Source organism: Stegostoma tigrinum, chromosome 17, assembly GCF_030684315.1.
Source record: "Stegostoma tigrinum isolate sSteTig4 chromosome 17, sSteTig4.hap1, whole genome shotgun sequence".
In the NCBI taxonomy this organism is placed as follows: domain Eukaryota; kingdom Metazoa; phylum Chordata; class Chondrichthyes; order Orectolobiformes; family Stegostomatidae; genus Stegostoma; species Stegostoma tigrinum.
Window position 1 is genome coordinate 35414981 of NC_081370.1, and position 25326 is coordinate 35440306.

Sequence of the window (25326 nt, forward strand, 5' to 3'; positions counted from 1 at the left end):
TTGAGGGCACAGGTTTAGAAGATGTTGCCTGTGGAGACTTGGTGATTTGTTGTAATGTCACCTGTAGATGGAAAATTATGTGCCGCTATGCACTGCACATGGAGGGAGTGAATGTTTAAGGCAGTGAAAGGGGATGTTGAGCAAGTGGAAAACTTTTTCCTGGATGTTGTCAATCTTCCTGGGTGTTATTGAAGCTGCTGCCATCCAATCAAGTGGGGGTCATTCTATCATGTTGGAAAAACTCAGCAGGCTTCTGGAGAAGGTTAACTGGACCCAAAATATTAACTCTACTTTCTCTCTACAGATGCTGCTAGACTTGCTGAGTTTTTTCCAGCAATTTCTGTTTGTGTTTCTGATTTCTAGCATCTGCAGTTCTTTGGGTTGATTTTTTCATTCTATTATGTTCCTCACCTGTGCCTTTTATACAATGGAAAGCTTTGTAAATCACAAGGTGAGTTATTTACTGCAAGAATCCCCAGACTCTGGTCTGATCTTGTAGCCACATTTATTTATCTGGCTGGTCCATTCTGGTTCCTGGTCAATGACAAGTCCCAGGATATTAATGGAGGGGAACTTAGAAATGGTGCTGCCTCTGAATATCAAATGGAGGTTCAGTTTTCTTGCAACATGAACTTCGCCTGCTACTCCAGTGGCACATTCATTACACTTATGAGCTATTGATGAGCCCTCAACTGAATGTTACCCAGATCTTGGGGCTATGGGCAAGGACTGCTTCAGGATCTAGAGTTGCAAATGGTGCTGAACATTGTTCCAAACATCAATTAACATCTCCACCTCTGACCTTATGATGGAGGGAAGATCATTGAGGAACCATTCGAAACTGTTTGGCAGTGTGCCTGTGTGTCTGCAGCCCTTGCCTTTTTACTTTTACAGGTTATGGATTTGAAAGGTTGGAGGAGACTTGGTGAGTTACTCAAGTGCAAGTGACACACTCAAACAGCTGTCCAAGGGCTAGTTTGTGGAAGAGGAATTTCTCTCAGGGCCTGGAAACATACAGAGGGCTTGGGTTTTGCTCATCTTCAAATTACTTGCTGATAATGTTCACTCATTGGTAAACAAAATTTCCCAAAGCCTTGCAAAATGAAAGGGCTTTCCCTTTTTTATTTGAACAGAATTGGCTATGTTCGAAGTTTGGCGCCAATTCCTGTTTGGCTAACAGCGCAACAATGGAAAGTGAAACTTAGAAATAACTGAGCTTACAAATTCGACTGGATTCCACGTGATTTCAGGGAAAGGAAACAGGTTTGCCATATTTGGAAAATGACAGTACGCGCGCCAAGTATGAGGATGGAGGCTGGTGCTGGGCTTTCTGAGCCGTGGTGAGATGATGAAACCACAAACCGCGGGGGTGGAGAAGGGTGGGGACAGACGTGAACTCTGCCTGTAAAGTGAGGTTATGGTGGGGGTTGGATTACAGAAGGTGGTGCTCCCTGTTAGCATGTGACGTCTCTGAGCGGCCCACACCTCTATATAAGAGCTTTGCAGAGCCAGGGTGCGTTGAATTGAAAGCAGAGCGATGTCCTGATGTTTGTCGTTTCTGCAATGGGCAAACAGAGGTGACACGCTCTCTCTTGCAGGAATGTATTTACTGGGGACAAGTCTCCATGTCTGATCTGCACCTTGTACTGTTGCAGAATTCGTTATCTTGCTTTGCTCTACACCGTGTTTGTAACACAGAGCGTTGTCCCAATCTGTTACAGAATGAACAACCAGAAACCACAGCTCCGATCCTGGTTAATCGCTCAGATTAACAGCGGCAGTTACCATGGACTGCGTTGGTTGAATAAAGAAAAAACCATGTTCCGTATTCCCTGGAAACACGCCGGCAGACAGGACCTGTGTGAGAATGATTACAGCATCTTCAAGGTAGGGGCTTGCAGCGGGGTGTGAGCAGTTGCCTGCAGACAATTAATGTTGTTTGTACAGTCAGCCTGGGAGTATGAGGCGGCTGAGCGAGCAAATGTCTGAATTAAAAAGTCCGAACCCGATATTTTGCATAAGATTGGCAGCACTGAGGGATCGCCGCTCAGAAAGTTAGACCCTGGTGGATGTCAAGACTGTTTGACATTAATTATGAAGAACAGCAGGAGAGTATGCTATGGCGTTTTTGTCAAAACCAGTAAATTAAGAGATTATCTTGTAATTGTCTCACTACTGTTTGTGGGAGCTTGCTGTGCACAAATTGTTTGGTCTGATTCCAATATTACAACAGTGATTAACTTCAAAAGCATTGATTTGGCTGTACAGCACGTCGAGAGATCTGCTGCTCCAACAATGTGCTGCGGCAATGCCAGTCTTTTCGATGTTGTCTATCTCTAGAGGGATTCCTGTTTGAAATGTTTCGGCTTTGAGAAAATGAAAAATGTTGGCTAAGCTCTCTTTAATTAGATTCTAATTTCAATTGGAGTCTGGCCTTCTCAAGGAATATTAGTTTAGAGTTTGATGTGTAGCATGAAAAGTTAGTGAATTATGGTAAAGTGAGACCAATCAGCTAATCTCAGCAGAGACTGTCCAATATAGGGAACCCACGGCAGCGTTTAGTTTGTAAATGCTCCCCATGCCAAACATCACATAAAAACGTTGGGTTCTTTGCTGCCCTGCTGTGTAGATACGTGGTGTTTACCTGACGTGCATACACAAGGAATAAACCAGGTTCCTTATCACTGCTCCCTCTGCTGGCGCAGTGGAGAGTTGTACTGGCCTATTCTTTCAAATTGGAAGATGAACTCACTTGGTGATGCTGTTGTTATGATGGGCAGCTGAGGATGTTGGGGAAGTAATGATCAGCCACTGCCCACTCCCTGGGTGATGGCGATTTTGGTGAGAAGCCAGAATAGCTGTCAAACGAAAGGAAAGCCCCACAGATGCAGGAAATCTAAAACGGGCGCAGAGAATTCTGGAGGAACTGAGCAGGTCTGGATCTGGAAATTTAGTTATGAACAAGTCGTACAGACTGGTAACATTAACTCTGTTTCTCTCGCTGCAGATGCTGTCGGACCTGCTGAGTTTCCCCAGCATTTTGTGTTTGTTGAGGAATAACTATCGCCTGGGGCACAGCCTGACAATATTCAGTGATTTAAAGTGACAGAGCATCCGCTCCTCCTGAAACTGAAAAAATGTTTCAAATCTCCTTCCAGACATGGGAGCTCAGTGCTGTCGGAGGGTGGGTGCTGAGGGAGTGCTGTCGGAGGGTGGGTGCTGTGGGAGTGCACAGCTGTCAGGAGAGTTGGCACTGAAGGAGCGTTTTATTCTTGGAAGATTGTAATGCATTTATCAACTCGATAACCTCCCAATGCTCCAATTCATTTTATAACTTGACCTTTCATAAGTCAGCAGCCTGGCATCTGTTAACTGGGTTTAATTAAGTATTCAGTTTTGGGTCAGTGAGTAGCTGTCTTTTTGTCTCTTTACATGTGTTGTGGAGGTGGTTAGCTCATTTGGCTGGACAGCTGGTTTGTGACGTAGATTGATGCCAATGGTGTGGGTTCAATTCTTGGACCAGCAGAGGTTCCTCAAGGAAATTTCTTTTTCAGTCTTTGCCCTCACCTGAGATGTGGTGATCCTCAGGTTTAGCTACCACCAGCCATTTCTCCTGTCAGAGAGCAGGTCTTTGGTCTGCTAGGCTATGGTGACCTTAATAATGTCAGCCTATTGATGCATGTCTCTGCCTGTGTATTTCTGTGTGGGATCCTCCTGTGTGTAAATATCAAGCTCCTAAGTGATGATTTGGCAATTTATTTGTTTTCAAAACACTTGAAATCCCAAGCAGCAGACTTTCTCTGGCTGTCGTTGTCTGAGGGTCTCAATACACTGTAAGTGTCACTTTGCTGTCCCTGTGCTTAGCAGCTTGAGGGATGGGTGGAGCATTTCAAGGCTTGCTGCATGCCACCTCACCTGAACACCTGCAACAGCTGTGATCGGTGCTCAAAGAGAGATATGACAGTGGGCATTCAAAGTATGGAGGGTGGCTAATGTGGTGCTGTTATTTATGAAAGGTTGTGAGGAAAAGCCAGGGGACAATAGGCCAATGAGCCTGACATCAGCGGTGGCTAAGTTGTTGGACGGGATTTTGAGGGACAGGATTTCCATGCATTTGGGAAGGCAAAGACTGATTAGAGAGAGGTCAGCATGGCTTTGTGCATGCAAAATTATGATTGAGTTTTTTGAAGAGGTGATAAAGGTGATGAAGGCAGAGTTGTCTATCTGCACTTCAGCAAAGAACTTGACAAAGTTCCACATAATAGACCTGTTAGTAAGGTTAGATCTAGGGGCAACTAGCCAATTGGACACTAAATTGGCTTGATAGTAGGAGATAGCCGGTGGTGGTGGAGGATTGCTTTGCAGACTGGAGGCCTGTGACCTGCCGTGTGCCACAAGGGTCAGTGCTGGGTCCACTGCTTTTTATCATCTATAATAAACAATTGGGATGTGAATATAGAAAGCATGGTTAGTGAGTTTGCTGATGACACCAAAATAGGTGTAGTGGACAGTGAAGAAGATTATCTCAGAGTACAACAAGACCTTAATCCGATGGGGAAAAATGGGCTGAGGAGTGACACGTGGAGTTTAATTTAGAAAATTTGAGATGTTGCATTTTGGTCAGGCAATCAAGAGCAGAGCTTATACAGTTACTGGTAGGCCCCTGGGGAGTGTTGCTGAATAAAGAGACCTAGAGGTGCAGGTGCATAGTTTCTTGAAATTGGATTTGCAGGTAGACAGGGTGATGAAGAAGATATTCGGCACGCTTGCCTTTATGGTCAGAATTGAGATATTATGCTGTGGCTGTGAGGCCACTTTTCGAATACTGCCTACAGTTTTGGTCATCTTTCTGTGAGATAGATGTTGGTAAAGTAGAGAGGATGCAGGAAAGATCGACAGGAATAGGCTGGGGCTTTTTCCCCTGGAGCGTCAGAGGCTGAGGGATGATCTTAGAGTTTTATAAAATCATGAGGAGTATGGACAGGACTGCTGGCCGCTTGAATTGGAGAAAACATGATCTGTTTGGGGAGAGACACTTTTCAGTCCCTGGACAGTCTGCGTGCAGCCCATCATAGATATTTTTGCTTGTGGAGCTGTCTTTTTAAAAAAAAGACACTGGAGTTTGCTCAATGCAGGAGCAAATGACTGTAGGTGCTTGAATCTGTACTGAAAACAAAAAGTGCTGGAGATCTCAGTGGGTCAGGCAGCATCTGCGGAGAGAGAGTAATCTGACAATTCAAGTCTAGATGATTCTTCATCAGAGCTGACGTGAAGTGACATGAAGACTTCACATCAGTCCTGATTAAGAGTTACCTAGACTCAAAACATTAGCTTGTTCTCTCTCCGTAGATGCTGCCTGACCTGCTGTGACCTCCAGCATTATTTCATGTTTAGCACTGGAGTTTGTTCATTTGTTTTTCATTAAATTCCGACTACTCTGCTACCTTTTTGTTTGTTCAAGGAGTAGGAGTGTCACTGGCTCGGCCAGCATTTATTTTCCATCCTTAATTGCCACTAAGAAGATGACAGGTGGTAACAAAGTGTGGAGCTGTATGAACACAGCAGGCCAAGCAGCATCTCAGGAGCACCAAAAGCTGACACTTTGGGCCTGCTAAGTTCACTTGGTGTAGGTAGAGCCTCAGTGCTGCAAAGGAGAGAGATCCAGGATTATGACATGGCAGCACCGCAGAAACAGTGCTGTAGTTCCCGACCGTGTGGTTGTAACACATACACGAATCAAAGGCTGTCCTGAAACTCCACTGTACAATTTAAAGTTTTAGCAAAGATCTGTAGCTCGGGTTGTGGGTGAGGTTGTTGATTTGCTCACTGAGCTGGCTTGTTTTCGTTCAGACGTTTCGTCCCCATGCTAGGTGACATCAGCAGTGCAGCCTCCGATGAAGCAATGTTATTCTACTCGGCTTGGAATTTATACTGCCTGGTCCATTATGGTGAGTAGTGTCATTTCTGGTTTTGACCTGTGTGGGTTTGTATATGGGGTCCAATTCGATGTGTTTGTTGATTGAAGTATGGCTGGAATTCCAGTGCATGTTTGTGTTTGGCCTGGACTACTGGGACAAATTGACCATCGTAGCCCAAGCCAAACATAGACGTGCATGGGAATTCTTAGAGACATGATTCTCCTCCTATAAGGCAATCAACAGACACATAGAATTGGACCCCATATACAAGCCCATATAGATCAAAACCGGAAATGACGGTACTCGCCATAATGGACCAGACAGTATAAATTCCAAGCAGAGTAGAATAACATCGCTTCATCGGAGGCTGCACTGATGATGTTACCTAGCATGTGACGAAACATCTGAACAAAAACGAGCCAGCTCAAGTCAACCACTTCATCCACTGTGCAATGCAGTGAGGGCCAGTGCCAACTGACTGATGTAGGTTCCTGGCAGTCCATACAGAGAACACACCACTAGCCCATTGCATCCATTCCATCAGCAAGGTGAAACACAAGTACATGCTGTAGAGCCTAAAAGATGATAGGGACAGCTGGGCAGAAACTCTGAAGGTATGTAGTGGTCCTGACATGTCAGTTGTCATCTGACTTTTGGGAGACTATTACTCACATCAGTGATCTCCTGATATCAATATTTATCACATTATTATTGGCGTTTTCCTGTTGCACCTTCCCTGTCTTTGGCATGGGAAGGAACATCACAACCAAGGTGGCATTTATGAAGTGATGTAACTTACGTAGACAAAAGTGGCAGCTAAGTTGTTTATAGAAAGATCCCACAAACAGAAATGAGGTGATGATCAGACAAGTTGTTATCAATGATAGCTGAGGGAAATACATTGGCTACTGCATTGTCTTAATCTTAACTGTACTGCTGTACTTTGAGTAGATAGGAAAGACAAATGCCAGTGTCCACTCATGGTTCAGTAGGTAACGTTGTTGCCTGTTAGTAATAAAGTTGTGGCTTCAAGAACTACTCAAGGGATTTTGGTGTATTACCTTAGCCAGCAGTCTCAGTGCAGCAGAAACAAATTGCTGCACTATTTCAGAGGCAATACTGAGGGAGTGCAGTACTGTCAAAGGGGCAGTATGGGGGAGCACTGTGACGATCAGTACTGAGCGTGCACCGCAGCGTCAGAGGGATAGTACTGAGGGAGCACTGCACTGTATTGTCACTATTCTGGTACTGTTCATTGCAGTCAGTTGCTAAAGAATGTTGCTGTTTCTTTTCCAGGGCTGGGCAACGGTGAGTGGGAAATGTACTGATGGTCCACCCAAATGGAAAGCTAACTTCCGATGTGCCCTCAACAATATTGACTCATTCAGTTTGCTGGAGGACAACTCAAAGGAATCATCAGATCCACATAAAATCTATGCCATAACTAACCAGAAGATCAGTTCAGCTGTTGGTACGTTTCCCTTGTGAATTTAGGCACAATGGTAGCTTAAGCATTCCATTTCAAGGACTGAGATGCCTGGCACTTAGTGACAAATCAGCCATGGTCTCATTGAACAGGCTAGAGAGGTTAAATGATCTCTTCCCCATTCACAGTTCCTTTGTGTATCTGCATATGCGATTGTTTGGAACTCTCCATCTAGTTGGACTCAGCATAATTGTTTTACTGTGGTTTATTGCACTTGCAACCTAGGCCATCCGTTTCAGATATAGGAATAGCAAATGGCAATACAAGACTATACTGCAGTGATCGTCAAGATCCTGAACACTGCTGAAAAATCCCTGGGGCAGGAATTGAGTTTTAAAAGTAAAATCTTGATCAAGTTTCTGGATTTTATTTATGAAACAGATTTGAACATGCGGAGGAGAGCTCTTTGACATTTTATCTGGTAATGATATGTGGGTGCTGCTGGCAAGGCAAACATTTACTCTCCATCTCGTATAGTCCTTGATTAGATCATGAACTACCAACTTGAACTGCTGCACTCTATATGGTGTCAATTAAGAATCCCACAATTGGTTAGCGGAGAGTCAGTTTCCTTTCTGATTAGCTGTGGGGCTCATGGATTGGATGACCAATGATGAGTCTGGATACTTGCCAGGTGGACCTAAGTTAATGCGGAGAGGTGAGAGAAGCCGAGGGTGCTGTCCTTGCACCAGTGGTGGTCTGAAGGAGATTTAACTGAGGCGTTCAAAATTCTGGATTATTTTGATAGAAAATATGAGGAGAAATTGTTTCCAAAGGTCACAGATTTAAGGCTATTGGCAAAAAAAAAAATCAGAGATTGATGGGGATTTGTTTGTGGACCACTGTACGGTCTGGAAGGCACTAAGCCTTACAAGATGATGGAAGCAAATTCAATAATAATACTGCACACTGAAAGGAAAATATGGGCAAAGCAGGGGAGTGTGAGTAATTGGATTATTCTTTCAAAAAAGCCATCAGGGACGCAATGGATTGAATGGCCTACTTCACATTCTTTGATTTGAAGTATTGGTAGAAAAGCAATTCAAAACAAAAAAAAATTAGATGTTTAAAATCTGTTTTGCTGTGATTTCAGATCCAAATATGGATGGAGCTCTGCAGGAAGATGATAATCTCGAATCACAACTGCACATCAATCCTGAGACTAACCTGGAACAGCCCAACTTTGCATTGCACTGCTCTGCAATGTTTCACCCTCAGGTATGTTGGGATGTGGGATTCAATTTCGCTGAGCTTTCAATCACCAGGAAACCCATTTGACAGATAACAAGATTACAGCAAAGATGGGAAACGGGATGTGGAGCAGGGAGCAGTGATTTGGAATTATGGCTGTGAGACCTCTAGATAACAACAGGAAGCTTCCTTGTACTTCTCCATAACTGCCCCTTTGTTAATTATTTTGGATCCATAACTATCTAGGGAATATTACAAGTTTTTACCATTTAAGTCCGGTAGACTGTTTAATGTCAAGATGCACCTTTAAACTGCTTTAACTCAATTTGTATATGTGGCTTCCTTGTTCAGGAGTTCAGGATTCCTAAACTGAAGGGAAAAGGCACTCTTAATCTATGTTGTAATCACCCCAAACTTCATGTCTGTCGAGGAGAAGGCAGCTTTTCTGGTTGCTCATCAGTGTGGTCACAGCTATGACTCAAAGGAGGCAGCACCCTGAGTCAGAATGCTGTGGATTCAAATCCCACCCCAGTTATTCTATGGACAGAACTGAGTGTTAAGGAAGCGGTACAGTATTGGAGGAGTCATACAAAGGCTGCCCTACACTGTCAGAGGGGCAGTACTGACAGATGGATGTGCGGTCTTTCTGGAGAGATCTTAAACTATATCCCCCCGCATAGGGGAGGCAATGGCCTAGTGGTATTATTTGCTTCACTGTTAATCCAGAGACATAGAACATAGAACAATACAGTGCAGAACAGGCCCTTCGGCCCTCAGTGTTGCGCCGACCTGTGAACTAATCTAAGCCCATCCCCCTACACTATCCCATCACCATCCATATGCTTATCCAAGGACTGTTTAAATGCCCCTAATGTGGCTGAGTTAACTACATTGGCAGGCAGGGCATTCCACGCCCTTACCATTCTCTGAGTAAAGAACCTGCCTCTGACATCTGTCTTAAATCTATCACTCCTCAATTTGCAGCTATGCCCCCTCGTACAAGCCAATGACATCATCCTAGGAAAAAGACTCTCACTGTCCACCCTAAATCCTCTGATCATCTTATATGTCTCTATTAAATCCCCTCTTAGTCTTCTTCTCTCCAATGAGAACAGACCCAAGTCCCTCAGCCTTTCTTCATACGGCCTGCACTCCAGACCAGGCAACATCCTGGTAAAGGAGGGTAACCAGTCCAACCTGTCTCTGCCTCCCTAACCTGTTCTTCCTCTCACCCATCCCTTCCTCCCACCCCAAGCCGCACCCCCATCTACCTACTAACCTCATCCCACCTCCTTGACCTGTCCGTCTTCCCTGGATTGACCTATCCCCTCCCTACCTCCCCACCTATACCCTCTCCACCTATCTTCTTTTCTCTCCATCTTCGGTCCGCCTCCCCCTCTCTCCCTATTTATTCCAGAACCCTCACCCTATCCCCCTCTCTGATGAAGGGTCTAGGCCCGAAACGTCAGCTTTTGTGCTCCTGAGATGCTGCTGGGCCTGCTATGTTCATCCAGCCTCACATTTTATTATCCAACATCCTAGTAAATCTCCTTTGCACCCTTTCCAATGCTTCCACATCCTTCCTGTAATGGGGCAACCAGAACTGCACACAATATTCCAAATGAGGCCACACTAGCATTTTGTACAGTTGCAGCATGACATCATGGCTCTGGAACTCAATCCCTCTACCAGTAAAACCTAACACACTGTAAGCCTTCTTAACAGCACTATCAACCTGGGTGGCAACTTTCAGGGACCTAAGTGCATGGACTCCAAGATCCTTCTGCACATCCACACTAACAAGAATCTTTCCATTGACCTGGTATTCTGCCTTCCTATTATTCTTCCCAAAGTGAATCACCTCACATTTATCCGCATTGAACTCCATTTGCCACCTTTCAGCCCAATTCTGTAATTTATTCAAGTCTCCCTGCAATCTGCAACATTCTTCCACACTGTCCACCACTCCTCCGACTTTAGCGTCGTCTGCAAACATACTAACCCATCCACCTATCCCAGCGTCCAAGTCATTTATAAAAATGACAAACAGCAGTGGTCCCAAAACTGATCCTTGAGGCACACCACTAGTAGCCGGACTCCGGGCTGAATATTTTCCATCAACCACCACTTGTTGCCTTCTTACAGAAAGCCAGTTTCTAATCCAAACTGCTAAATCTCCCTCAATCCCATGTGTCTGTATTTTCTCCAATAGCCTACCATGTGGAACCTTATTAAAGGCTTTACTGAAGTCCATGTACACCACATCAACTGACTTACCTTCATCCACATGCTTGGTCACCTTCTCAAAAAACTCAATGAGGTTTGTGAGACACGACCTGCCCTTGATGAATCCATGTTGACTATCTCCAATCAAACTGTTGCTTGCTAGATGATTATGAATCTTTTCTCTTATAATCCTTTCCAAAACTTTTCCTACCATAAACATAATACTCACTGATCTATAATTACCTGGGTCATCTCTACTGCCCTTATTGAACAGGGGCACAACATTTGCAATCCTCCAGTCCTCTGACACTAAACCTGTAGACAATGAGGACTCAAAGATCATGGCCAAAGGCTCTGCCACCTCCTCCCTAGCTTCCCAGCGAATCCCCGGAAAAATCCCATCCAACCCAAGGGATTTATCTATCTTCACACCTTCTAGAATTGATAACACCTCCTCCTTACTAACCTTAATCCTTTCAATTCTAATAATCTATGACTCAGTCTTCTCCTCTACAATATTCTCCTTTTCCTGAGTGAAAACAGATGAGAAATATTCGTTTAGCACCTCTCCAATCTCCACAGGGTCCACACATAACTTCCCACTTCTGTCTTTGACTGGCCTATTCTCACCCTAGTCATCCTCTTATTCCTCGCATACCTATAGAAAGCTTTAGGGTTCTCCTTTATTCTACCTGCCAATGTCTGCTCATGTCTCCTCCTTGCTCTTCTTAACTCTCTCTTTAAATCCTTCCTAGCTAATCTGTAACTCTCCATTGCCTCATCTGAACCATCTCGTCTCAACATCACATAAGCCTCCCTCTTCCACTAAACAAGAGATACAATTTTTTTTAGTAAACCACGGTTCCCCTACCTTATCGCTTCCTCCCTGCCTGACAGGGACATACCTATCAAGGACACACAATATCTGTTCCTTAAACCAGCTCCACATTTCGATTGTCCCCATCCCCTGCATTTTGCTACCCTATTCTATGCCTCCTAAGTCTTGCCTAATTGCATTGTAATTGCCCTTCCCCCATCTATAACTCTTGCCCTGTGGCATGTTCCTATCCCTTTCCATTGCTAAACCAAATGTAACTGAATTATGGTCACTCTCTCCAAAGTGCTCACCTACCACTAAATCAAACAACTGGCCTGGTTCATTACCAAGTACCAGATCCAATGTGGCCTCCCCTCTCGTCGGCCCTTCGACATACTGTGTCAGGAAACCCTCCTGCACACATTGGACAAAAACTGATCCATCCGACGTACTAGAGTTATAGCATTTCCAGTCAATGTTGGGGAAGTTAAAGTCTCCCATAATGACCACCCTGTTCCTTTCACTCCTGCCCAGAATCGTTTTGCCAATCCTCTCCTCCACATCCCTGGAACTTTGCCGAGGCCTATAAAAAGCTCCATGCAGTGTGACCTCTCCTCTCCCATTTCTGACCTGGAAAATGGTGACCTGGGTTCCAATCCTGCCACAGCAGGTGATGGAATTTGAATTCAATTTTTAAAAAAAGCCTAGAATTAAGAATCTAATGATGACCATGAATAGATTGCCAATTGCTGGGGAAAATCCCATCTCATTCATTAAAGTCCTTTAGAGAAGGAAACTGCCATCCTGGTCTGACCTACATGTGACTCCAGACCCACAGCAATGTGATTGACTCTGAATTGTCCTCCGGGCATTTAGGGATGGGCAATAAATGCTGCCTGGTCAGCAGTGTCCTCCTGCTGTTAATGAATGAAAAAAATGGATGCTAAAGAGGCCATTGCAGTATTTTTAGAAAGAATAGGAGTTTTCTGTTCAGGGTCACTCAACCAACATCACTGAAAACAAAAAGAAAGCCAGTCATTTATTATGTTGCTGTTTGTAGGGTCTTGCTGTAGATAGTGGCAGCTGCTTTATATCAAGGAATACCCTTCAAAATGTTATTGCTTGGCTGCAGAAGGCTTTGGGTTACCCTGAGAGTTGCGAAAAGCATATTGAAATTCACATCTTGTTTTATATCCTATGCTGCGAGTGCAGCAGAATCTAACATGTTAAAACATTTATTGCAAATTAGACAATTACAACAAATTAGCAAGAAACAGCAAGTGTACAAAACAAGGATTGCAAGTAATCTGTTTCACAAACAAAAAAATTCCAAACACTTCAGTTCTCTTTCAAGTTTTCCAATGAAACCTGCTTTATTACATGGAAGATTGGCCTTTGACAGGAGCTACAATTATTTCCCAAATATTCCCAAAGTAAGGAATTAGGAACTGTAGTTTTGTTTTATCACTGATAACTCCATCTTTACTCTGACATTAAGTGCTCACTTGTTGATAAATCAATTCCTTGACCTTTTCCAGTCACCCAAAACTATGACGAATGTCTGGTATTGAGTTACTTTGATTGCAGCAGTGTTTGTGTCCAGAAAAACCTGTTAATTAATCTGGTTGGAACTTGCTAACTCTGTTTCTCCCTCCGTAACTCCTGACTAAGTTTCTGCAGCTCTTAGTTTTTATTATGTATTTCCAGCATCTGCAGTGTTTTGTTTTGAGTAGGAAAAAAATTGAGACTTGTATTTCCATAGCGCCATTTCCAACCTTAATGTTTCTCAAGGCATTTTACAACCAAAATGAAGTAATTATTGAAGTGTAGCCACAGTTCCAGTGTCAGATACACAAAAGCCACTATGCATACAGCAGGTTTCCACGCAGACAGGGCCTTGGTATATTTCATATCGCTAAGGCACGCCTCTGTCATTTCAGCACTGACCACCTGACAGAGCAGTGCTCCCTCAACACTATCTCGCCAACAGAGCAGTGCTCCCGTAGCAGTGACCCTCCAATTGTGCAGTGCTCCTGCAACACTAACCCCCCAGCAGTGCAGTGCTCCCTCAGTACCGGCCCTCGAACTGAGCAGTGCTGCCGCAGTACCGGCCCTCGAACTGAGCAGTGCCGCCGCAGTACCGGCCCTCGAACTGAGCAGTGCTCCCGCAGTACCAGCCCTACAGTAGTGTTGGGCAATGTGCTCATGGACTCGAGTAGATCCTGATCCCACAGCCTTCGGACTTCAATGAGAGAGTGAAGGTGAGTGTGATCCCAAGGGAGACATGGCTAACCCCTTACATCATCCCCATTATAGCAAGGGAATCAATGACCTTTCCACCTGTGCAATGATTACAAACTACTTGGTAAAAATGTTCATTGATGACCTGTCAATGTGTGTATAATCAGTTTCTGAGCTGAATATGATAGGAATGGATGAAGGGTTTTGTGATTTGGCAACGTTAACCGTCTGAAACACAGATGTCTCCTCTTGGTTCTGTTCAATCAGGGACAGTTAGAAGAATGGATTCCAGAATTTGATTTAATGAATCTGTCGGATAGTGCTGAAGGTTAGTACTTTACTCATTGATATTGTTTGGGTGTATCTTGGTGAAGCTGAGCTGCTTGAAATCCTGACATGGAGAATCCACTGGGACACACAACTGGTCATTCCCAGCCAGCAGCTGAATGGAGGTGAATAATGGAGCCTTATTAGAACTGCCTGTGGGCTGGGGGCGAGCAGGAACGCACGCAGCCAAGTAGCACCCCTCAAACTCACCTCCCGCCTTGCCCTGCCACCACCACCCAAAGCACTGAGCTCCATTAGCGTTAGTCTTGCCTGTTCTGGAGTGCTCCTCCCTGACTGAAATGGACCTCCAGGCGGGAAATCTTTTAATGAGAAAAGACTCACTTGCAGTGTGGAATTAAAACTTCATCACAAGAAAACCAGACTTCCCAATTGAAAGATAACAAAGTGTGAAGCTGGATGAACACAGCAGGCCAAGCGGCATCTCAGGAGCACAAAAGCTGACGTTTCGGGCCTAGACCCTTCATCAGAGTCTCTGATGAAGGGTTTAGGCCCGAAACATCAGCTTTTGTGCTCCTGAGATGCTGCTGGGCCTGCTGTGTTCATCCAGCTCCACACTTTGTTATCTTGGATTCTCCAGCATCTGCAGTTCCCATTGTCACTTCTCATTTGAAACTTCTTTCCACCACAACACCACCATCTCACTAGATGACCTGCAAACTCTCCCACATGACATTGCCTGGATAATATCCAGGCCAACATGTTGAGAGTTGTTTCCTTCAGTTGCCAATTCCCAGTTCTTGACCTAAAGCAATGCTTCCTTTATAGAGAGCAATAAGCCATGTTCACATCTGGAGTGCAGAAAGGAGAGCTTCTCTGTAGAGAGAGCACAGAGCCAGAATGATGCAGCAGGTAAAGGTTTATGGGAACTTAGAGAATTCAAAATGCAAGAGTGACGTCACTTTCAGAAGTACTTCAATGATTGCAATGTACTTTTGGAGTGTTGGGAAATGTGTAATATTGCAGCGGGAAAAGAAACTTCCTTTTTGTTCTTTCATTAAAGACCAAATGGCCCCTGGCCTGTTCTATCCAGCGAATATCTATAACCCAGTGATGAACAGATTCGACAGTCTCCAGGTGCCTCTGGACACCCATCCCCAGGAAGTTTTCAGTGTGTCCCCAGCTCAAGTCGTGCCCACTGATGAGTACAGGGAACTGCCAAGTCACACATTCAACACAGGTAATTCCTGGAACCAGAATCAGGGGAGCGGGTGGAGGCAGAAGGGTGTTTCATTAAAATTCAAGTGTGATTCACTTGTCACCTGTAATGACTTTAATCATTAGCTTAAATGGGGTGTCTTTACCCTGAACATGAAGACAAAAGGGTGGCCATTGCTATCCAGATGTACACTGGCACCATCTCTCTGCCTGCTCCAGTCCTTGCCGGGTACACTTCCCTGAAGGGTAAAAGGGCTTATCTCGGGTCCAGTGGCCTTTGCTGTTTGTCCTTGAAAGATAAATTAGGGTTTCCAACTGGGATTAATGTGTTCGTGGATGTTTCATCATGTGACTGGCCCCAAAACTTCACCATTGGCCATTTCAATCCATCCTTTGACATATGGCTACCTTACGCTAATTAGAAAGTTAGAATATTAATTACACAATTAGATGATGCTTGAGTGTCAGCCAGTCTCTTCCATTTTTGTTTTATGTAATGTTTGACAAAGAGGAATGTTCAAAGAAAATAATTTTAAATATTTTTTTAATGCCCCTATGATTCTTCACTTGGGATTGCTGGTCCAACTGTGCCCTGGAGTTTGATCTTCAATTTTTGGAGGGTTGGCAACCCTAGATGTACAGAATGGCCACCTTTTCAGTACACATGAGAGGTACAAGGCAGAAGCCTGCCTTCTGGCCTTGACACCAAGCAGCTTGTAGGGTTGGGCATTGTAGCTGCTCAGGAAGAAGCTCCAGGACTCTCTTCTTCACCAGGCTAAGAAACACAAAGCAGATTACGTTAATTCTTACCACTCAGCATAATAACCTAGCACTAGGCAGAGGATGAAATAATGTAGTCTCCTGTTTGGCTTGGGTATGGGACCCTGTCCAGCAAAACTAGTGACGCTGTGAATCCTTCAGACCTCTTGACTTCAAATCCAGATGGAGCAGTCTGATGGAGAGGAAGGGTCTTCTGATCACACTCTAGACCCATGTCCTATTGACATGCACTTGAGGTCCACTTGGGGTCAAATCCATGCAACATTTTTGGGGAGGGTGCTGAAAACGGTGCATGCTAAGTTGATGTCTTTAAACAGTAAGAATCTGTGTTTTACGTTCCTGATATTAGACCAAACGTGGGAACCTCTGCATGTCCCAACATCTCATGTAATGGAGAATACGGCCCAGGAGATACCAGTACACTACCTTACTCCTGATGTCCCTCTGAATCCGGCTGCACAAACACAGGTTGAAATTCCAATCGTATCTCAACTCCAACAAGGTATGTCAAGCAGAGAAATAGCTGAACCCTTGTGCCAACTAGTCCAATTTTTGCCCTTTCTATTTAAAAGTAAACATTTTTAATGAGACATTTAGACAGAACAGAAAGATTTGCATTTTTGCAGCACCCTTCAAAAACTCAGAATACCCAAAATGCTTTTCAACTGATGAAGTACTCTTGAGACAAAAAAACCTAAGAACTGCAGGTGCTGGAAATCGGAAACAAAACAGGAGATGCTAGGAAAACTCAGCAGGTCTGACAGCATCTGTGTAGAGAAAGCAGAGTTAATATTTCAGATCCAGTGACCTTTCTTCAGAATGGTCAGAGTTCATGTATTCTTTAAGTGTCGCCACAATTCAATTATGTGAAATTATTCAGATACCGCAGTTAGTGAAAAGCAAGATCCTATAAAACAGCACTGAGATAAAAACATGGAAAATAGCCAACAGTAGGCTATTCACAGTTCATTGAGACAACTTTGCCATTCAGTCTGCTCATGGCTAATCTTCCATCTCAATACCACACTCCTGCTCTCTTCCCACATGCCTTGACATTTTTAATGTCTAGAAATCTATCTATTTCTTTTGTAAATATATGAAGTGACTTGTCCTCCATTGCCTTCTGTTGTAGAGAATTCCAGAGGATCATCACCCGGGTATACAAACTTCTCTTCATCTCAATCCTAAATCCTGTATCCTAAGACTGGCAACCTTTGTTCTTGACCCCTATCCCAGACAGGGGATACGTCCAGTCCGTCCAGGCAGCATTTTATATGTTTCAATGAAATCTGTTCTCATTCATCTAAACTGGAGTGAATACAGCCTCGAATCGACCCAGTCTCACCTTATGCAACAATCCTGCCATCCCAGGAATCAGCCTTGTAAACCTTCACTGTACTCCCTCTATATTGGCAAGTATGTCCTTTCTTAAGGAGACCAAAACTGTGCATAATGTACTAAGCATGGCTCATCAAGGCTCTGTACAACTACCGTAGGGTTCCTTTGCTCCTGCACTCAAACCCTCTTGCAACAAAAGCCCACATACCATTTGCCTTCCTAATTGCTTGCTGTATCTGAATGTTTGCTTTGTGACTGCTGTAAGAAGATACGTCTCTCTTGTACATCAGCATTTCCCAATGTGTCACCATTTAAGTAACACTCTGCTGTTGTATTTTTTTCTACCTCAGTGGATAACGTCGCACTTAATTCACATTATATTGCATATAGAATAGAACAGTACAGTGCAGTACAGGCCGTACAGCCCTCAATGTTGCACCAACCTGTGAAACCAAACTGAAGCGTCTCTAACCTACACTATTCCACTATTATCCATATGTTTATCCAATGACCATTTAATTTCTCCATTCCTTCAAATTGTGTGAATTGCTTTGAAGCCCCTTAACACCCTCATCAGCACTTTCGATCCTATCTGATTTTGGGTTGTCAGCAAACCTGAAATATCAGAATGAAGTCACACTTCCAAATTGTTGATAGATACTGTGAACAGCTGAGGCCCAAGCACTGATCCCAGCACTAGTTTGAAAAAGATCTGTTTATTCCTGTTAGCTAACCAATTCTCAATCCAAGCCAACATGTGACCTCATCCCAATTGTTTTGATTTTGCACCATCCTCTTATGTGTGGATTTTATCTGAAAAGCTAAATACTCCACATCCACTGGTTCTTCGTCATCAATTCTACCAACACCTACCTCAAATTAATTTTGACTTTGTCTAATTAACTTGATATTTTTGAAGTGTCCTGTTATCACATCCTTTATAATAGGCTCTAGCATTTTCCCTAATGCTGATTTTAGGCTAAGATTAGGGTGCCACCTTCCAATCTGGCAGGAATATTCTAGAATCAACACAAATTTGGAAGATGACAATCAACGCTTCTACTTTTTCTCCCTCTCTTAACACATTGGAAAATAAATTATCAGGGATTGGGCATTTATCAGTTTACAGTACAATGAATTACTCCACTATTGTTTTCATTGATACAGCTCTCCAGTTTCCCCTTCGCAATAGAACTTTGGTTCCCTGGAGTTTTTGGATGTTTTCTGTGTTGTCATCCACGAAGGCCGAACTAAAGTAATTGTTTAATACTGGGCCATTTCCACGTTCTCCACTATCAGGTCTCCCATTTCTAACAATAAAACACCTACAAATAAAAGCCTAATATTGGAGATGCTGGAGATCTGAACTAAAAATAGAAAGTGCGGGAGAAACTCAACAAATCTGGCAGCATTTCTGTAAGGAGAAACAGTTATCTTTTTGAGTTCAAAAGTACTTTCTTTTTTGAAGACTTAGGGGTTGAGTTGAGTTTCTTCAGCACTTTCTGTTTTTATTTAAATAAGAAACCTATGTTTGTCTTCACTAATCTTTCTCTTTTGATATAGTTGTTAAGCTTTCACAGTTTATTTTTGTGTACCTCGCAACCAACTTTAGTCTCAGATTCTTTTTTTTTCTCTCTCTCAATCAATCAATCCCCTCATCTTTGTTTGCTGCATTCTAAACTACTCCCGATCATCAGACTTGCTACCTTTTCTAGCAGCATTATATAATTCCTCTTTGCTTACTATCAAATGATCTGCATTGTCTGGTGTTGGTGTGGGGATGAATTTTGGAAAAGACGTTGGGGGAGCTCTCGCTGAAATAGAGCCATGGGATCTTCACATCCAAGTCAGATGGCAGATAGAGAATTAGTTTTAATGCCTCATTCAAAAGACGGCATCATTTGAATGTTTAGTATATCATCAGTGATTCCCCTCCCACAACATGGCCATTTCCTCAAGTACTGGATGTCGAACAACAGCCTTGGGGTGCAGGTTTATAGTTCCTTGAAGGTGGAGTTGCAAGTAGACAGGGTAGTAATGAAGGTGTTTAGTGTGTTTGCCTCTATTAGTCAGTGCATTGAGTATAAGAGTTGGAATGTTATGATAGAGGTTAGGCTGCTTTTGGAACGTTGCAATCAGTTCTGGTCTCCTCGCTGTAGAAAAGATGTTGTTAAACTTGAAATGGTTTGGAAAAGATTTATAAGGATGTTGCCAGGGTTGGAGGGTTTGAGCTACAGGAGGAGGCTATTTGGGGCTATTTTCCCTGGAGCATTGAAGGCTGAGGGATGACCTTATAGTGGGTTATAAAATCATGAGGGGCCTGGATAGGGTGAATGATCAAGGCCTTTTTCCCGGGTTAGGGGAGCCCAAAACTAGAGGTCATAGATTTAAATGAGAGGGGAAAGATTTAAAAGGGAACGAAGGGGCAACTTTTCCACAGAGACGGTGGTGAGTATATGGAATGAGCTGCCAGAGGAAGTGGTGGAGGCAGTACGATTACAACATTTAAAAGGCATCTGGATGGGTATATGAATAGGAATGGTTTAGAGGGATATGGGCAGATGCTGGCAAATGGAACTAGATTAATTTAGGAGATCTGGTCAGCATGGACCAGTTGAATGGAAGGGTCCGTTTCCATGCTGTACATCCTCCTGATTGTACGACTATATTACAATACTGCCACTGTGGGAATTGCTAGAGTCTATTATAAAGGATTTGACAACAGGACACTTCAGAAGTATCATTGAAAATAGATAAAGTCAAAATAGATTTATGAAGGGAAATCATGATTGACAAAACCACTGCAGTTTCTTGAGGTAGTGAATAGTATAGATAATGATTCCATATCTTTTAATACCTCTACCCAGCAAAAATCTCTCATTTTCCAGTTGAACCCTAGCCTTGATAGCTTCTTGAGTAGAGTGTTTCAGATTTCCACTGCCTTCCGTATGAAGAACTGCTTCCCGACATCACAATATCACACCTGAAGTGTCCTACCTCCAATTTTAAGGTTACATCTTCTTCTGCTGGGCTCTCCTACCAGTGGAAATCCTTTTTTTCTAACCACGGTTATGAAACATAGGTTGACCCCCTCCCCCTCACTTCCCGATAACCTGAACTGAAACACCCAAAGAGGCTCATATTGCCCTATAATCTGGTAAAAGAAGTGTGAAAAGTGATACAACCTGCCTCCGCACCTCACAATCTGTTATAAAGGAGTAGTTAAACAAAATGAAATCCTTTCACTCACTCTATAAATCAACAAGTAACAATTTATTAATCTAACTCTAACAGTGAACAAATTAACAGAACTACGAACAAACTAAGCAATTCCCCTTAACTACTAACTAATCCCTGAATAAAACAAAATTGTAATGGTATGCTGTTCAAATAAATACAACTCCCACTTATATAAACCATAATAATAATAATAATATAAATTAAAACAAATCCCTCAAAATTGCAGCCAGGATATGTCTTCTGAAATGTTCCATGCCTTCGCCGCTGATCCTCAATCAGGAACGCCTTTCTCTGAATTCATGTGTCAGGAATGTTAGCCAAGATTGCAGCTATACCTTTAGTTAGATGAAGCTTGTTCTGAGAGTTCAGAAAATTCTGAGAGCCAGTGATTTCCTCTTTAAAGCTGATGGGCTCTTAACTCCAGTAGATGGCAGTTACACCGATTTTCAAATGCTGTCCATTTTTAGACCTTTGATGACCTATGAATTTCTTACAGTTGGATTGGTCCTAGATTATCAAAACCATCAGATTTAATTTTAACTGGTTTTTAGCTTCTAAGTGCCTGGTTTAAATTAATTGGCTGATTTTCAAATGGGTTGCCTTAATAACAAAATAAACCACTACCTGGCATGTTAACCGTATAGCCTTTTAATACAATGTTTCAACTTAAGGAGTTCTCTGTGCACCTGCACATTTTTAAAAAATCTCCAAACCTAGAAAAACACACAATCTTTTAAAGGGACCACACACCCTTCCTCTCTATCATTTTACAAACATCAAAATGTTCTACCCAACTTCACAACACTACACTATCAAATTCTTTCATCATTTTAATGAGACCAGTTTTTCGTTTTCTAGATCTTTTTATCCTTTGTAGCTGATTACTAGATCTGCTTAAATATTGCAAATTATTGCAAGGCAAAATGAAAAGCTGTCTGGTGATTAAACCTCTTTCTCTTTGTGCAGTTCTAAGAGATTTTGACCTTACCATTTACTATCGTGGCAAAGAGGTTTTTCAGAGCACAGTTAGCAATGCTTATGGCTGCCGCCTGTATCATGATGAAGAGAATGAAAGATTCACTCAGCTACAACAAATCAGGTTCCCAAGTACAGAGGAGATAAAGGATCGCCAACAGAAAAAGTTCACCAATTGTCTCCTGTCAAACATGGCGGGAGGACTTCTCCTGGAGAGTAAAAATGGAGATCTTTTTGCCAAGAGGCTGGGCAAGTGCCAAGTCTTTTGGACTGGCTCAGGGGCATCCATGAATGAGGAGTCAAAGAAGCTGAACCGAGATGAGGAGATTAAGTTATTCAGCCTGAAAGATTTCTTCACGGGTAAGTTTCCTGCTCATGGGCTTCTGTTGTTGATGTTCAAACCCCCCGGCTTCCTGTAAATCTTCAATGTTGGAGATACAATCCAATCTTCCAGCCTCACCATGGAGTGTTTCTCCTGTCACTGCCTCGTTCTCCTTCTCAGTCATCTGGTCAAGGCCAATATCTTTGTCTGTGTGCTTTGATACACTTTCAGCTTCAATATCATTTCCACATTGCCTTTGACTTGTGCTTTTAATATCCCATTCAACCTTCTTTAATATTAACCTACTTCACCCATTAGGAGATTTCTTTTTGGAGGGGATGTGCTTGTCGATGGCTATCTGTGTGAATAGTTATTAGCCACCTCATTCCTTCTGCTTAAAAACACAACTCTTCAAATGTTTCCCAAAGGAGGAGAATGTCAGGTTGAGACCAGCCACAGCAGCATGTACCAATCACACTGTCCATGAGGCATGATGGCACATCTTCCAATCTGTTAAACACAGTCTGTTTGGGATGGGATTAAAGAGAGTGCTGGGTTTAAACCCTGACTGCGAGAAGGCAGGCTGTATATCCAGCATTTTCCCCAACCTCTGGGTCAATTAGTTTAAAACTTGCCTCAAAACCCAGCCTCTGAATGCAGTTAAAATGGAATGATTAAAATACAGTCTCTTTTTCTTCAGAATATATGGAGTTCATGTTGCAGGAACATGGAATGCCACAAAGCTCCATCTTCCTATGCTTTGGACAACAATTCCGAATAGGAAATGAGAAGAAGAAACTCATCCTGGTCAAGGTCAGTGGGTCTTCATCAGTCCAACAGGGAATTTTAGAGAGATGTCTTTGAAGACATACATTTTACATAGGACCTTCAAAACCTTAAGATGCCCCAAAGCATTTCAGAACCAGTGAAATACCACTTACAATGTGGTTACTGTTGTACAGTAGGAAATGTGAGAACCAATTTATGTGCAGCAATATCCTACACACAGGAATGTGATAATGACCAGAATAATCTTACCCAGATACTGGTTCACATGTGAAACTCGCTACTATAACGAGTGGTTGAGGAGAACACTATAGATAATATACTTGAGGGGAAGCTAGATAACCAAACAAATAAGGAAAGAAACTACAGAAGGCTGTGTTGATAGTGAAAAGGAGTGGGAGGAGGCTGGAATGGACAGTTTGGGCTGAAAAGTCTGTTTGTATGTTGGATCTTCTCTGTAAGTCTAAATTGTCCATAACATGAAGGTTTTAGACTACGGCATCTTATGATGGTGACACCATCAAACAACTTATCTACTCCTGCTCTCCCTTTTTTGCTGTGCAGTGAGATTTCTTGGGCTGATCCTACTGGGTTAGTTTTCTAAGTCTCCTTTTTATTTTAAAATGAAAGAGTTTGATGGGGGGGAATTTACTTGTGGCTGAGTGGTCAGCACAAGGCTGACTGGTTCAATCTCACACTCTGGCGTCTGTGTGGAGGTTGCACATTCTCTCTGTGTAGGCATGTGTTTCCTCTGGGTGCCCCGGTTTCCATCCACAGTCCAAAGATGTGCAGGTTTAGGTGGATTGGCCGTGGGAAATGCAGAGTTGTAGGGTGAGTCTGGGTGGGATGCTCTTGGGAGTGTTGGTGTGGGACTCAATGGGCTGAATGTCCTTTTTCCCCACTGCAGGAATTGATTCTAAGCCTTGCAGCAGGGTGAGCTCAGTGATTAATCACTAGCTGACTTCCCAGCCTAAATAGACTCTTTGATAGCACCATTTAGATCAAGATCCTCTGGTGCAGCAGACACATGAAAACGCCACAAGCTGCCTTCTAATTTACACAATCCTGACTTGCAGCAAAATCAGGGCCTGAATCACCAAAGCCTTGTAGTCAGATTTCTGAAAATTAAATTCTAAACGGGGGCTCTTCTAAGTCTTATAATCTTATGAGTCACTGGTTCACCATCAGCAAAGTCTTGTGTTTATTTCTGCTGACCATACTTTTGGAGTAATATGCATGTCCCGGACAGAGGGGATTTATGAAAATGTTTCCCAAGGTGAGGAACTGCAATGATGCGGAGAGACTGGTGAAATATAGAAAAAAGCAGCCTATTGGGCCTGCACTAATCATACTGTGACTGATCCTGTGTGTCAGTACTATGCTGCTGCTCTCTCCCTATATGCCCTGATGCCTGTGGTGTCTAGACGTCTTTCTATTTGGTCTCCACATCGCGATAGAGAATTCCACAAGTCCCCGCTCTGACTGAAGAAATGTCTCCCCTCATTCAATACAACAAAGGCCTACCCTGTATCCTTAGACCAAAACACCTTGTTTTAGGACAGCTCAGCCAAGGGGAACACTCCCCCTGCATTCAGTCTGTCCAGCCCTGTCAGAACTTTATATGTTTCAATGCAAGCCCCTGTCATTTTTCGAAACCCCAGTGAATTTGAGGTCAGTTAACCTTTCATGACGAAAGAATTAAAATAGTTGTTTAATTGCTATGTCATTTCCTTGCTCTCCATCAGTTTTTTCCATTTCTTTATGTAAGAGGCCTACATTTATCCTCACTAATCCTCTTTTTGCCTTTTTACGCAGCTAAGTCCACTTTTATATTCCTTGCGACTTTACTGTCATTTTTTCAAAGTCTTAACGAATGTCTTGCTCTTACCTTAATGAATTCAGAACTCTTCCCAGACCTCTGGCTTGCTACTTTGTCTAGCAACTTTATATGACTTCCTTTTGGATCTAATACCATCCTTAATTGCTTTGGTTAGCTGTGGTTGGAACGTTTCTTCCTGTTGTTTTTGCACCAGAAGGGAATGCATAGCTGTTGCAATGTGTGCATTTGCTCCTTGTGTATTAACTATTGGCTGGCCATCTGTCATGACTCATTTTACTGAAGTTACTCAGTCCAGCATAATCACCTTGCCCCGTGTACCTTTATACTTCCCTTTGTTTAGATTTCTGACCATAATTTTGGATCAGACTATTTCACTTTCCACGTCAATGAAGAATCTTAATGTTATGATCATTCTTCCCTGAAGAATTCTGCACAACAAGATTATCAGTTAACTCCTTCTCAGTACACAATATCAAATTTGGAACACCATGTTCCCTTGTTGGTTCCTCAGTGTATTGTTCTAAACAAAACCTTGTACCCGTTCCAGGATTTCATCTGCCACAGCTTTATTGCTAGACTGGGCAACTCAAACTATGTGTAGATTAAGGTCACCCATGATTACCATAGCATGCTTATTACATGCATCTGTAATTTCTTGCTTAC

At 43.0% G+C, this 25326-nt stretch overlaps 1 protein-coding gene across 3 annotated transcripts in view; it reads left to right on the top strand.

The window, feature by feature from the left end:
• The first annotated feature begins 1450 nt into the window (after positions 1–1450).
• Positions 1451–25326, top strand: part of irf7 (interferon regulatory factor 7) — a 28874-nt gene continuing 4998 nt past the window's right edge. Inside the window, exons 1-9 of one of the 3 annotated variants that reach the window (XM_048545690.2) lie at positions 1451–1513; positions 1722–1887; positions 7215–7389; positions 8498–8622; positions 14147–14207; positions 15228–15404; positions 16512–16664; positions 21707–22075; positions 22738–22850. In XM_048545690.2, coding sequence (XP_048401647.1) covers positions 1723–1887; positions 7215–7389; positions 8498–8622; positions 14147–14207; positions 15228–15404; positions 16512–16664; positions 21707–22075; positions 22738–22850 — 1338 coding nt within the window. In that variant the 5' untranslated portion in view covers positions 1451–1513; position 1722. Of the gene's footprint in view, positions 1578–1721; positions 1888–7214; positions 7390–8497; positions 8623–14146; positions 14208–15227; positions 15405–16511; positions 16665–21706; positions 22076–22737; positions 22851–25326 lie in introns of all 3 variants that reach the window. The other 2 variants (XM_048545689.2, XM_048545691.2) reach the window with 2 other exon arrangements.